General features: G+C 59.5%; 2 protein-coding genes across 2 annotated transcripts; one reads left to right on the top strand and one right to left on the bottom strand.

Moving 5' to 3' along the window:
* Positions 1-2,171: 2,171 nt before the first annotated feature.
* On the top strand, positions 2,172-8,307 carry BESB_071860 (uncharacterized protein; the record flags this gene model as incomplete). Its single annotated transcript, XM_029365559.1, has 2 exons — positions 2,172-7,223; positions 8,236-8,307. 2 exons carry the CDS (start codon positions 2,172-2,174, stop codon positions 8,305-8,307), a joined length of 5,124 nt encoding a protein of 1,707 aa, XP_029218043.1.
* Positions 8,308-9,467: 1,160 nt separating this feature from the next.
* On the bottom strand, positions 9,468-11,168 carry BESB_071850 (uncharacterized protein; the record flags this gene model as incomplete). The annotated part of the gene is made up of 4 exons (XM_029365558.1): positions 9,468-9,653; positions 10,032-10,313; positions 10,470-10,524; positions 11,014-11,168. 4 exons carry the CDS (start codon positions 11,166-11,168, stop codon positions 9,468-9,470), a joined length of 678 nt encoding a protein of 225 aa, XP_029218042.1.
* Positions 11,169-13,259: the final 2,091 nt, after the last annotated feature.

Below are 13,259 nucleotides of genomic sequence, written 5' to 3'. Positions count from 1 at the left end.
GCACTGCTGATAGAGGCAAACTCGAACTGATGCACGCTGAGTTTGTTTGCATTCAAGATGCTTGGTTGCCCCTCCCCTCGAGCGCCAGGGAAGGGACAGTCGCCCCTGGGCTGATGCGACAGCTAGGGAGTCACTTACAAGGCCGCCCCCGAGCTTGCCTGCACAACCTCGAGCCAGATGCGCCACACAGCTAGCAAGAATGCAGTGTCTCGTTGCTCAGTTTTTCCTCATGCGTCTCCTGGTACACTCTGGCATTTTTTTTCACGACCTACGAGAGAAGATGTTTCTTCCCTAAGATTAGCCAGCCACGCCGCTCAGACGCAGTCTATTCCGTAACGGTGCAAGCCCGTGCACAGAATAAGCTGAGTACGAAGTTTCTGCTGTCTGAAGACGTGAGTTCGACTGGCCTGCGTGCTGCGCGATGCCCGCATCTCCTGTCAGCTCCGTATGCGGTTGTCAACGGCGACACTCACTTGCTGTATACATACGAAGCCCTTAAGTTTGCTGCTCAGCCCCAAAATGCCGATCCCACGCGAGCACTTCAGGGTTGACACGAAAATTATCCGGTACACGAGGTTAGACAGTAGGGGTGTATCTGCTAACGTTCCAACCGCGGGAAGCGTCAGACCGATTTCCCACCCTCAAACCCGCAGAGGCTCTCCTCCTCTGCCACGCTTTACGCTGCTGATGGCGCACTGCATCTGTACTTTTCTAGAAGAGATCTCGCTCTGGGGCGAGAAGTCTCCACCGGCAAGTCAGTTATTGCAGAGACTAGGGGGCTCTGATAGGCTGCGTGATTTGTCTGCGCGGTTCTGGCTTGCTTCGGCGCATCACGGATACTTGCTCTTCCGACTTGCTCATCAGCAGTTCGATGGAACAACGCAATATAAACACGCTGTTATTCTGGAATCTATGCGTCGCTAAGTGCGTACGATTTTGTTAGTGTGCATGCGACGATGTGACTTTTTCGAGTCTCCGCTTAGCCCCCGCCTCGCGATGAACCGCTGTAAGGCAAAACTCCTCCTCGCGAAGAACCGCTTGCGGCACCTTTCCCTGCACAGCGAAACAGTGGTCTTGGCTGAGACGACAAACCGCTGCTCTACCCGTCATGTGGGCGGGTGCGGACGCGGGGCTTCCTCTGCGAAAAAGGAACGATGCGGATCGAGAGTACTCCGACGCCTGTACTCTTGAAGCGGCATGCTCTCAGGGCAAATCACAGAACTGACGTGACGCGCTCGACCTTAACGTGCGAACAAAGGCTCCTTAATAATCGGCCGCTAAATGCAGTTCTAGAGTCTGCATAATTTTGGGATAATTTTCTCAGCGATTTCTGGGGGAGAATCTCATTTGATGCTTGGATTGTTTGTCGCAGTGCGCACCGTAAGCTGGGCTAACTCTATAGCAGCCTTCGCTGACATACGCTTCTGCGCTTGAATAATATCCATAGATTGCACATGCATGTTAACGGCGCAGTCCGGTATCTACTGCTTGCGCGGCGGCGCTTCTGCGTGCGAGCGTCCTGTGTGCTGACGCTCACTAGACATCAGAGGCGCTAGGGCAGCTGAAGCGGACAAAAGGATGCAGGTCCCTGCAAGCAGCCTGCGAGAGGATTCTCTCAGCCAATCTGTCAAGATTCAATGCGAACTACAGAACCCTCTCTGCGCGCTGCGTTTGAGCGAGCATCATATCAGCCAGTTTGTCAAACTGTTTTTCAGCATATGATCGCTTGCACGGAGCCTGCAAGAAACGAGCCATGACGCGTTAAACCCACGTCAAAATGTGAAACCAAGCATTACGTAGTACTCAAACTAAGGACGGGACCAGTCTTGCCAGGAAGAAAACGACGAGAATGAGACTAAAACTCAACACGGCGACAAAGCACAGGCGGAACAGCAGACCGGAACAGGCATGGCAGCAGAGATAGTCTCTGCAGGCGAAGCAGGAGGCCTCTGGAGCTGCGACGAAGTTTAGGGCAGGTGTTCAAGAGTCTACAAACCTGCTGCTGTCCAGTGTCCTGCAGCCCAAAGAGCGGCAAGAAAAACTCCAAAGGCAGAGACGACACTGCTACGGCCGCGTCGGCGACCTTAGGAACTGAACGCCAGTCGGTTTGAGAGAGGAGCAGAAGCCTTCCATAGGATCCTGGCGGCACACGCCTGTGTTTCCGCGTCAAGATGGACAAAGGCCCGTCCCCCTCTCAGGATCTGCAGCTGTCTTCGCCGATGGCGGAGACGGATAGCGAAGGTGCACAAAGCTCGATAGCTACGGAAGTGGATCAGTCTCAGGCCCCAAGAGGAGAGGGGGGAACACAGAGTCGGGCAGCAGAGCTTCTGCGTCTGGTAGGCTCGAAACTGAGACCCTCGCGCCACAACCTGGCGCTGACGCCTCCCCCTGAAGTCAGCTCGTCTGGAATTCCATGGGCGCCTCCAGCTCACCCCGCCACATGTGACTGGCTGAGGACAGAGTGCCCACAATGCCTGCCTGCGGAAGCAGTCAATGCCGTGCACACGCCCCAGCCTGCGTTATCGAGGCCTGGAAGTCGCTGCAAGCCGTGCACCTCTTCGCGTGGGCCTGGGGGTGGAGTTCGTCAAACAGACACCCTCTCGCGGACAGACTGCTTGACAGAAAGAATGCGAATTCCGGCTGAGGCGCTCCGGGCACGCTTTTTTGAATCAGATCCTCTTGCCTCCGTTCCAAAGGCGTCTCCGCGCCCTCCTACCGATGCTGTCTTCCCAGACAGCGCCTTTCCTTTCGGCAGCAGTTGTGCGCGTTTACCTGGCGGGCAGGTCGCAGAGACAAAGATAGAGGATACACACCCACAGTGCGTTGCTCAGAAGTACTTTCTGCTTCAGGCAGCCGCTTTCCCCGCCGTGGCGGGGCTCGGAGCGCATCTGGGAGCGTCGCTGCTGGCGCCCCTCCCCAGAACTGCCTGCGAGGGACAAGCAAGCAGCGTATATGCGTTTTCGCCCAACCCACAGTCCGTCGCCCTTCTGCCCTCCCCCGCTTCGGCAAACGACGCTGCAGTCGCTCCGCCGCAGGGGAATGGAAGCCGAATGCCCGAGGCAGCGCAGCTCCACGCGCACCAGCGACAACTGCCGCAGGCCCCAGATAACGAGGCCGTCTTCACAGTAAGCTTCAGAATGGAGCAGACCGCAAAGGCCTGCGGCGACGGCGCTGCCGCGCAGGCGCCGCTTCCCAGTCCAACGTTTATTCAGGGCGAGGCACTGCCGCCCCACCCCCAATTCCGTCTCTGCATCGCGGACTACGCAGCGCCCACGCATCCCACAAGGCCATGCACGGATTCTGCGACGCTGAATCCCCCTGAAAACCTGCAAGCGCCTGACCCGCTGCGCTCTGCCAAAAACGATCGGTCAGCCACCCCCCAAGCGCCGGAAACGCACAGCCAAAACGACGAAAGCACAGCTGCGCGCGCAGACTTGGCGCGTCTCGACAGCGAGGACGCGCCGCCTCAAAGCACGCCAAAGGAACGCCTCTCGCCCCGCGCGAGTGACGGCAGAGGCGCGCGAACTGGGCACTCGGAATCAAAGGATCCACACAGCGGCAGACCCAGCGCTCTCCAACGCCAAAAGGAAGGCGCTTCAGGCGATCAGACCGCCAGTCTGCGGGCTTGCGGGCGGCAGCTTGAGGGCGCTCATTCGTCGCGCAAAAGTGAAGCGACGCCTCGGGAAGCGCAGAGCGGGGCGGAGGCAGGGCCGCCACAGAACGCTCACCTCGAGGTGCCTCTGCAACTGCTGAGACGCATTCTGGATCAGCAGGCCGAGCAGCTGTCGCTGCTGCGGCTGTGGGAGAGAGAGAGCAGCGGCTGCCCGCCAGACAACGGGCGAGCGCTGCGCAGAAATGCGTCACAGGAGCAGGGGGAACTGAGAGCGGTCGCTGGCCCTGCGGCTCGCCTTTCGCCGGCAGAATCTCACGACGCCGGATGGACGGGAGACATCCCCAAGCCTAGGAACCTGCCTGGAGAGCGAAGGGCGGCAGAGCGCCTTCCGACAGCCTGGAGCACTGCTGAAGACTTGGTATTGCTTCTTGGGAACGGGCGCGAGGGCAGAGCGAACATCCAGTGGCCGCGGGAGACGCCTTCATCGACTCGAGAGGCAAGTCGGCAAGTAGAGACCTCCAGCGAACGCCATCAGAAGCACCACGCAACGCAGCAGTCCGCATGCGCGGGGCACGACCGCTCTCGAGAGCATGTTCAAGAGGGCAGGGGGCTCCGCGAGGCGCGCTGTTGCGACCAACGTGCCGACGACGCTCAAGCTGCGCCGGGCGAGCGAGGCGGCTGCCCTCTCACCCAAGAGAATCTCCGGTACCTCTCCAACCCGTCCTCCTATGTAATACGCACAGACTCCTCGCGCAGAGAGAGGAGGTCGCCAGATTCGGGGACTGCGGAAGCCTGTCTGATGAGCACACGCTGCGCGAATAGCTATGCCTCAGAGCAGCGCAACGAAGCCCGATGCGCGGAATTTGCTTGCGCTAGCGAGCGCAGAGAGACGGCTCGGCGTCCGAGCGGCTCCCGCTCGGAAGGTCGAGGCGAGCCGCCGCGTGCGGTCACCCACGGCCCGCCTCCTACCGCTGGCTGTTCGAACGCTGCCGAGTTTCCTGCGATTCCTTCTCACTCCTCACCCCGTCTGTATCATCATCTGCAGGGGGCGGGAACCGCGCGCCGCTGCCGGAAAAGCCGCAGGGAGCACGCGCACTTTCCGCAGACACACCAACTCGGGCGAGACGCGAGGCCGGGCCTACCCGACAGAGGGGGGGTGGCATTCCCGCAGCAGGGTTTAGAGCCGGAGACGGCAGTGTGGCGGAGGTCTCCGCGACAGAGACGTCCGGCGAGTAGAGACGATGCGCGGCGGCCTGCAGCCGAACGGCTCCCGCTGCCGCGGTGTGCGTTTTCGATGGGGCGCGACTCGCCATGTGGCACGGACCCAACCGATGACGCATGCGGTCGTGGAGAGGCATATACGTCGATGGATCAGAGAGAACTAGAGTCGCCCTCGAGAGAGGACCTCGGAGCACGAGACATTCCACCTGACACGCAAGACAGGAGAGCCAGAGATGAAGGAAGCAGACTCTCTCTGGTGGCACCTACAAGCATCCCGCACTGTAGGCGATTCGTTGAGTCCGGCGGGATGCAGTTTTCGCCAGTCGAGGCGCACGCATGCGGCGCTTCGCTTCATACAGTGGCGGAGATGAGCAGAGGAGTAGGCACATGCGGCCACAGCTCACGTCGGGCGATTGGCAGCATCCCATCCGGAAGCCTCTGTTGGCGTCATGTCGCGGCACTCCACGCGCACAAACTGCCTTGCCAATGCAGTCACACAGAGTCTGCTCCCTGTCCAGGTGGCGCTGTCTCGGCTTGTTTTGCCGATGCCATTCCCGCGTCGCCTACTCCGGAGAACTCAATTTCATTTTCTGCGGGCGAAGTGAACGGAGGGGGGGACTTCGTAGGAAGCTGCCGGAGTCAGGCGGGGTGGCGTGGAGCGGCGCAGCAAATCGAAGGCACAGAAGCCGTCCTCGCGCGAAAAATGGAGGAGGTCGAACTCGAACTTCGGCACCATCTGCATCGATACGTGCAGCAACAGCGGCTCGAATCCGAATTGCAGTTGCGTCAGTGGCGCCACGCTCGACAGGGCAACAGCTTTCCGCAGGATGAAAGTCGAGCGCCTTGCCGCGTAACATCTGGGCTGGGGAATCCTATCTTCTGCGGCAGCTGCCTCGCTGGCAGGAACGTCGTCGCTGAGGGGGGCTGCTGCCGGAGTCAGCAGAAAGACTGCCGTCATAGGGCGAAAGTCTGCGGCGGAGGATTCAAAGGCACGGAAGAGGACGACCCCCGTGGCGGCGATGCCAAATGTTCCTGGGGATCGCCATTCACCAGAATGATTCAGAAGGAATTCTGGTGCACCCGGTACCGACAAGCGAGCGTGCAGACCGATCGCCGGAGTCGATCTTCTACGTCCTCCCCGCCCCGAGGAGGTTTCAAACCCTCTCCGTCCGCGAGGGAAACCGATGATCGTCTTCGAAAAGGGCGCCGTCGCACACACAGACACAACAGAGACATACGCCCGCACAGTTCACCAAAACACCGCCAACGGAGGAGTCTCACCGAACAGCAGCGAATTCTCCTGCTGCGCGTCCTCGCGGATTTCCCGCCACCTTCGCATTCAGAAACGTCCACGCACTCCTTGTCCACGAGAAGTGAAAGCAGCGAGCGCAGCTGCAGTTCGCATCGCAGTCAGTCTCCCCGCACACAACTGCATCTGCCACAGCAACCGGAAGTAGAGTCGGAGCAGCTCCTGCCTGCGGCTCAGCAGCCGACGGCGACCGCTCACACGGCGAGTATTTCTTCTCGTTCAGTCAGGCACAGGCAGTCACTAAAACACCCTACCGACACCTCAGGTCTCGTCCACGAAGCAGATCCGCTAGCTGCCCCAGATCAAAGGGCAGCAGTGGCGGCCGCTGGCAGGGCCACGCCTGCAGCGTCTGGCCGCCAAGACATGTGGGAAACTTCTGCAAACGCTTGTCAGACTGAAAACGCCAGTCTCTGCGCGCCGGGCGCCTCGCACTTTCGTCGAAAACCGACGCGAAAAAATGCCGTCGCGACGGGCACGACGTCGCGTCTGCTGGCGACCGCGGGGCGCTGCGTATTGCGGCGCGAGGGGACTTTGGAGAAAAAACGAGAGATGCAGTCACCCGCAGCTGCGTATCAGAGGCGCAGTGAAGTGAGGCGGAGGCTCTCGATCGAGCGCATTAGTTACGGAAAAGAAAACAGTGCGAGGCGCCCCCCCGGTTGTCGTGTTGGGCCTCGACTGCGAGCAGCCGCGCCCACGCGCGACACAGCGTCAGGCATTGAAGACAACTCGAAAGCGCCGTTACGGAGGAACGAAAAAGAAGACGCAGGACACGCTCGAGAGCAGCACTCCGCCCTCCAAAAGACAGCAGCCAGCACAGCAGGAAATAGTTCCGAGCGGCGCGTTGCGGCGGAGGCAAGCGAAGCTCAGACACCATATATCCAGCGACCAGATAACCGAGCCCCGCCGAAGCAAAACGTTCGCTTGCCCGCCGCTTTCTTCTCGGGAGGGCGATGCTCGCTACCAGGACGATGCGCCAGACAAACTCCTTCCAGTGCGAGCCAGGTTGCTCATGTGGAGCAGCGCTCTGACGCTGGAGGGCGAAGCGAAAGATCCAGCGGACCAAAAACCCGCGAACGCGCGGTAGGTCGGAAGACGCCTCGGGCGCCCTGTATTGCCTCATTCGCACTGCGGAGCGATTCCTGGTCGACAGAACGTCCAGCCGAAGGCGAGGCCGCATGCATATGCGAGCAAAGCAGATCCCATAACGATCGCGAGTGTGAGCGGCAGCTGACGCAAACCCACGGGCTGAGGCGGAGGAGTCCTCGACGTCGCCCAGAGGACTATCGAGGAGAAGGGCATCTGAGCAGCCCGAAACCGGAAGTTGCATCTTTGAGCAAGAGGGGGAGCATAGAAGGCCGGAGTGTCCATACGCGGCGGAGGATGCAGGAAACAGAGCTCCAAGACCTTTTGAATGCGATCAGCCGGTGCCTGCGAAACAAATGCGGCGCCGCGAACGCCAGTCGTGGCCTTCGAATAAGTAAAGGAGACATCGCTCTAGATATTGCCTCCGCGGCCGAGGACGATTCAGCAGGGGAAGGCACGAAAGAAAGGAAAGATACAGAAGCTAGCACGCCCCGTGTGACGAAGCGTGGGGACAACCCTTTTGTCTGTCTCCCGGATCTATCTAACTGGCTCTAAATACCCGCGAACAGTGACCTTGACACTGAAGGCAGGAGCTTCGCATCCTCGTCCAGCACAAAAAGAAAGCTCCAACACAATCTATGAAACAGAGCAGTGACCTCATCGCTTTTCTGCACGCAGATGCAGCGAGATTATGACACACACACACACGCATGCTTCTTGGAGAGGACATGGAGAGATCCAGAGGCACATTCGCCCCGTCGGATCGTCTGCCCCCCCCGCCCCTCGTCTCTCTCAGGGTAAAACACGTGAGCGCCCAGTGCTCGCCTCGGGGATAACACACACGCACGAGTTGTGAAACTGGCTGCTTTAAGACCTGCATCGCCCCTTCACTGATCCAGAGCAGCTCCTTCGCGAGAAGAGCGAGCGGGAAGCGTCACCCGGCAGCTTCGAATCAGAGTGCGACAGCCGCTGAGTTGGATTTTGTTGCCACAATGCGCTTCATTCTCAGCTCGAGCGGGAAGAGCTCAGGAAGCTGCCGGCGGGTCTCGCGTGCATTCCCCGCCCATCGACGACACGCTGACTTTACTTTCACGTCGCTCACTCGAATCCAGTTGCGAGACAGAGAAGTGGAACGTTCGCCATGCGGGTGGTTCCCGATGTACGCCGCCGAACAGGTATACAGCTGCACGCAGACGGGCAGCTAATGCGCTGCATTTCTTCGCCTGACTTTCTATTTAACGCTAATGTGCGCCGCGAGCTGGCGTCCTCTAGGAACAAAACGGAGTATATCTGTATACGCAAAAGTTCCATATAGGCCGGCCCTGCGACTCGAAGGTACGCGGGAAGACGCCTCTGTGCATTTGCGTGGAGACAGGCCGAAACCCTTTCTTCGTCGTGAGCAACAAAAGCAAGCAGACGGCTGGACTGCGGAGTCTGAGACTGCGTATCTTCCTTCTGGCGCCCGCTAGCGCCTCTCGCGTTGCCCTGTGCCTGACTCATCACACAAAGCGACTCTTCTGCACTCGTCAACACGCTGGCGCTTGCGCAACAGAAACGCTAGTTCCGTGTGATATTCGGTGAAACCCAAAACCTTTTCCGAGTGAAGAGCTTGCCAATTTCGTGGCTACTTCTCTGCAAAAACGACCGGCCCCAAAGCGCGGAGCGGTCGCCGCTGGTGGACGTGCAGTTCTGCGTTCTTTGGAAAAAACAGATGAAGCGAGAAGGTGCTCTCAGTTCTGTCTCCGTAAATGAGGCGCTCCTCTGATGTTCGAGAAAATGCGCGACAAAACTCGCACACGACACGCGCGGAACCAAGGGCTCAGTTCACCGCGAAAGTCGCGCACAACAACGCACCCACAAGAAGGAGAGTGATTGCTCAGCTCACCAAACGCTCACACGACGAGCCTCTCGCCGCGTAGCTCGTGGTGCGGCGGTCTCAGGACCTGCTCCCACAACCGGCCCTACGCATCGCCCTCACTTTTGTGGCGCCTGCGGCTTTCACGGCTCTCTCCGATCTGCCGCGCAGGTGGCGTGCGCCCTCGTGAGCCGCGTGCGCGCCTGAGCCCGCCCTCCAGCTGTTCCCCCGGAGATTTTTGAACGAAGGGCGCGCAGCGAAGGCGAATTTCGTCCACCGTGTGCTTGTTCTGAACTGAAGACGCCTCACGGGCCCTCGGCCGCACAGGCACGCCTGGGGCCTGCGCGGCGCCCGCTGTGGGCGCCGATCGCGACGGGTATGTCCACTCAGAAGAGGACGGTGAAAAACATCGTCAAGAACGTGTAGGAAATGTAGCACTGCAGGAAGAAGTAAAAGACCTCGAAGGCGAGGACGAAGGAGAAGAGGAACGAAAACAGGCCGGAACTCATCGTTGCCAATACGAGCTTCATGACCTCTCCGAAGACGCTGAACGCGAGCAAAGGACGCACAGCCTGCAGAGCGGAGACGCGAAAGCAAAAACAGCAAGTCACCGCGAATCACGATCACTGCGGCAGACTCCCTCGCGGCCTCTCCCGCACCCAGAACAGCAGGACCCCCCCCTTTCCCCCCACGAGAGAAAACCGTGTGTTCACATAAGCCTCTCTCTCTCTTCGAATGTATATATATATATATATATATGCGTTCTATTCGCATCATATATATACGTGTATATATGTATGCGTGTGCGCAGCCAAAAAGGGGAGCATCCCTCTCACACACACGCAAGTCACAGCTCGACTTCGGGGCTGTCGCCTCCACACACAGACACATGCATAGAGAGACGTTTGCGTAGGACGCGCGGCGTTGGCGGCACAGGGGCTGCGTTATACCTGGAACGTCGTTCGCGCCATGTACATGAAGTAGAAGCGGAGATTCAGGAGGAAAGTCACTGCAAAGCCGACCATTTTCGTCGGGTGCAGGAAGCCGACGCCGAGAGCGCCCTGGGCCTTCTCCACCAACGACGTCTGAAACTGTTCCGCGCTCAACTGGCCAGGGCGCGGTGGGCCAGAAGACCCCCGGGGGCTCGCGCTGACCGGCGCAGCCTTCTCCGGCGCTGCAGAGAAGAACCTGCGGGAGTTCGCCTGACTCGCGAGAGGGCGAAGGAGCGGCGCCTGCGAAAACGAGAGCGCCACAGCGACAACGAGAGAACCAGGGAACACGCTGAGAGACGAGCTAGAGGCTAAGCTCTCGCCAGGCTCCAGGCTTCTCTGTCTCCCGCGACTTTCCACTTCAGCCTGCGTCGTGCGGCCTCCTCACTTTGTTCTTACCGACTGCAGAGAAGAGAACAGCCGCAGCTGGTTGCCGGCCTTCGCGGCCGCGAGGCTGCGCAGATGGAGCACACAGCAGAAAGCGACTCTCGAGCGTTAATGGAAAACAAGTCGCGCGGCGGTGCGGATGCGCCCAGTTTCCAGCTCTAAAACTGAGCGCCCCCATGTTTGCTCAGCTTCTCGAAGCCTCCAGAGGCCAGCGTCGCTAGCGAGCTGCCCCTCCCCCCCCTTCGCACTTCGAGGAACGAAAGGGCCAGACGCGCGTCCGGACAAGGCTGTCTGCAAAAAAAAGCTGAAGCTGAGATAGAGCATCTGCGATCTTCCTGGGGCATGGGCTGGACAGGAAAGTTGCGGTTTTGAATCCACCCTTTCAGTTCCTCCTTCCTGCGGACCAACGGCTGACGCATCTCGATCCTCTCTCTGCTATCCTGTTTACGCGCAGCTTCCCCCCCCTTTCCCCCCTACTCCTAACTCTGCTTCCTTGGGCTATTCTCTGCCGATAGAGAGAGAAAACCCGCACCGCGCGGCGGACAGCATGGCGCACCTGTTGAAGAATGCATGCCTCTGCGGGCCGGCGAAGAAAGCGGAGGAAGTGAGCCTGGGGAGCGCCACGGCGCGGGCGGCCTGAGAGGAAAACGCGCGGGACGCGAGAGGAGAGAAGACCGAGAAGACCGGACGAAGCAACGCTCGATCCGCCATTGTGCCTGGGGCGGGGAGAAGCGTCTCGAAGAAGGAGTAGGAGAGAAGGCGTGCCAAAAAACGCACAAGAAACGAGTCCTGCTACAGGCGACGTTCTCGGTATATGTACGCCTCGGGAACGCGGGTGTCTGCTCACCAGCCCTCAAGGCAAGAAAAGCAGAGAGAGCGTTTCGCAGGAAGTTCACGCGAGTCCAGAGAAGAGTGGAAGGCACACAGACACGAAAAGGGACGAAGGGAAAATGCGTCAAACTCAGACTGAAGTGCGCAGGGCCTTTCTGGGGAGACTGACCAACGACAGAGCGAGGCAAGATGCGTTTTCGCGACTCAGACCGAAGGGAAGACTTCTCCCAGGAGGGACGGCGGTGTGTGCGCACTAGTTCAGACAGTCGTCCCGTTCGTCGTCTTTACGCCGTGTCGGGAGCGAGCGACAAGGAGGGCCGCAGAGAAAGATAAAGCCGACCGCGATTGGAGACACACTGGGAGAAAAGTTCCTCTCTTGGGATGATGGTTCACGGTCGGGGTGAGAGGCGAAGCGACGACACACGCGCCCAGTTTTTGAAGAGCTCTCCCGCGCAGCAGACAACTTCACACAGGAACGCAAACGTCACAAGAGTTTTCCTCCGCTTCCTCCAGCAAAAATGCTCCAAGCACGAACCGGCAAAGGCAGAAAGCAGCGGAGAGAGGAGGAACCCCCCGGGGCGAGAGAGCGCGACAAAAACTGCATGCGCGCGGACGCCTACAGACGTCTCTCGCGCTCTCGGTTACGCGATCCTCCCTCGGCCTTCCCTGCGTTCGGCCGTTACGCTGCCCTCCAGTTCGCCTCTTCTCCTCTCGCGGTTTTTCTTTTTCCTCTGCTACCGAGGCCTTTTTCATGCGCCGGGGGGCCTGTGCTGCCTCCATGGCCTCATGTGCGTCTGTCTCCCTGCGGCCGTGAGGACTCGTCTCTCTGTACGCCGCCTCTCGCCCTCGAGTTCCTCACCAAGTAGTTGCGTCGACCCTCCTTTCCTCTCGTTTTCCTCTGTTAGACGAAGTGTACGCGCGCCCTCCTCAGACCTCTCTCCTCTCCTTCCGCTCGCGTCTGCGGCTGATGATGATCTCTTCTCTGCAGCGTCTCACTTTCACGGCCCTCCACAGGCGGCGCAGTTTTCCTTCTCATCTCGAGCTCGTTGCCGTGCACAGACTCAGGGCGGCGTGCAGCGACTGTAGCTCTAGCCGTATTATTCGTTTCCTCAGCGCTTAGCTACAGGGGCGAGAGAGGGAGAGGACTGACACACGCCAGCGGAGAAATCTAGAGTTCCGCCTGGCTTCGCGACGCCGCGCACAACCCTCTGACGCAGAATGAAGAGCCTAGAGATCCACAGTACACACCGAAACATGTAGATATACACCTTTTTGCAGTCTTGTTTAGCGGTTTCCAGCCACATCCAGACGAATTTCCTGCCGTTGCTCTCCCCTCCGCCTGGTAGTGCGGCCGCGTCTCCTACTGGAGTGCGAGTCGCCCCTCTGCAGACGAGGCAGCGGCATACTCGCAGTGCTCGAAGAGCTCGCAGCACGCAGAGAAGCAGTCAGACTCGAAAGCGAGGAAGAGAAGCTGCTCCCGCCGCAATGACCCCAGACGAGCGAAATTCCCCCACCCCCGCGAGGTCTTCTAGACGCGGCGTGAGGATGCACGGACCTAGCCGCACTTGCCTCTCGTGCTCAGGGGCCTAGTGGAGCAGCTAAAAGTCGTCGATCTCGCTGCGCGTGTGTCGTCTGCGGCTGATCGAGACTCCCTCCAGATTCGGGTATACGAGAGAGCGAAGCGCGTGGGAGCATTTGCTCCCCTCGATGACTCTAAAGCCGAGAGGCGAAAGAGCGAGCTGAAACCGCCCTGTGTGCTTGTGAGGCAAGGCGTTTGCCTGCAGGCGGAACTGCGGCGTCCTATCGAATGGACTAAAGGTCTGACCGTGGCGTGATATTCTATACATTTGTATGCCTATACCTAGATGTAGGCACATTTGATCAAAAACGGTGGGGAGCTGTTTTCCGCAGGCTTTCCACGCCCTGGCGCGCATTGCGGACAGGCGGCCTGCGGACCACAATTTTTGAGTG

This window comes from Besnoitia besnoiti, assembly GCF_002563875.1.
Source record: "Besnoitia besnoiti strain Bb-Ger1 chromosome Unknown contig00007, whole genome shotgun sequence".
NCBI lineage: Eukaryota > Apicomplexa > Conoidasida > Eucoccidiorida > Sarcocystidae > Besnoitia > Besnoitia besnoiti.
Note: the sequence above shows the minus strand (reverse complement) of the source record. Positions and strands in the feature narration are given on the sequence as shown.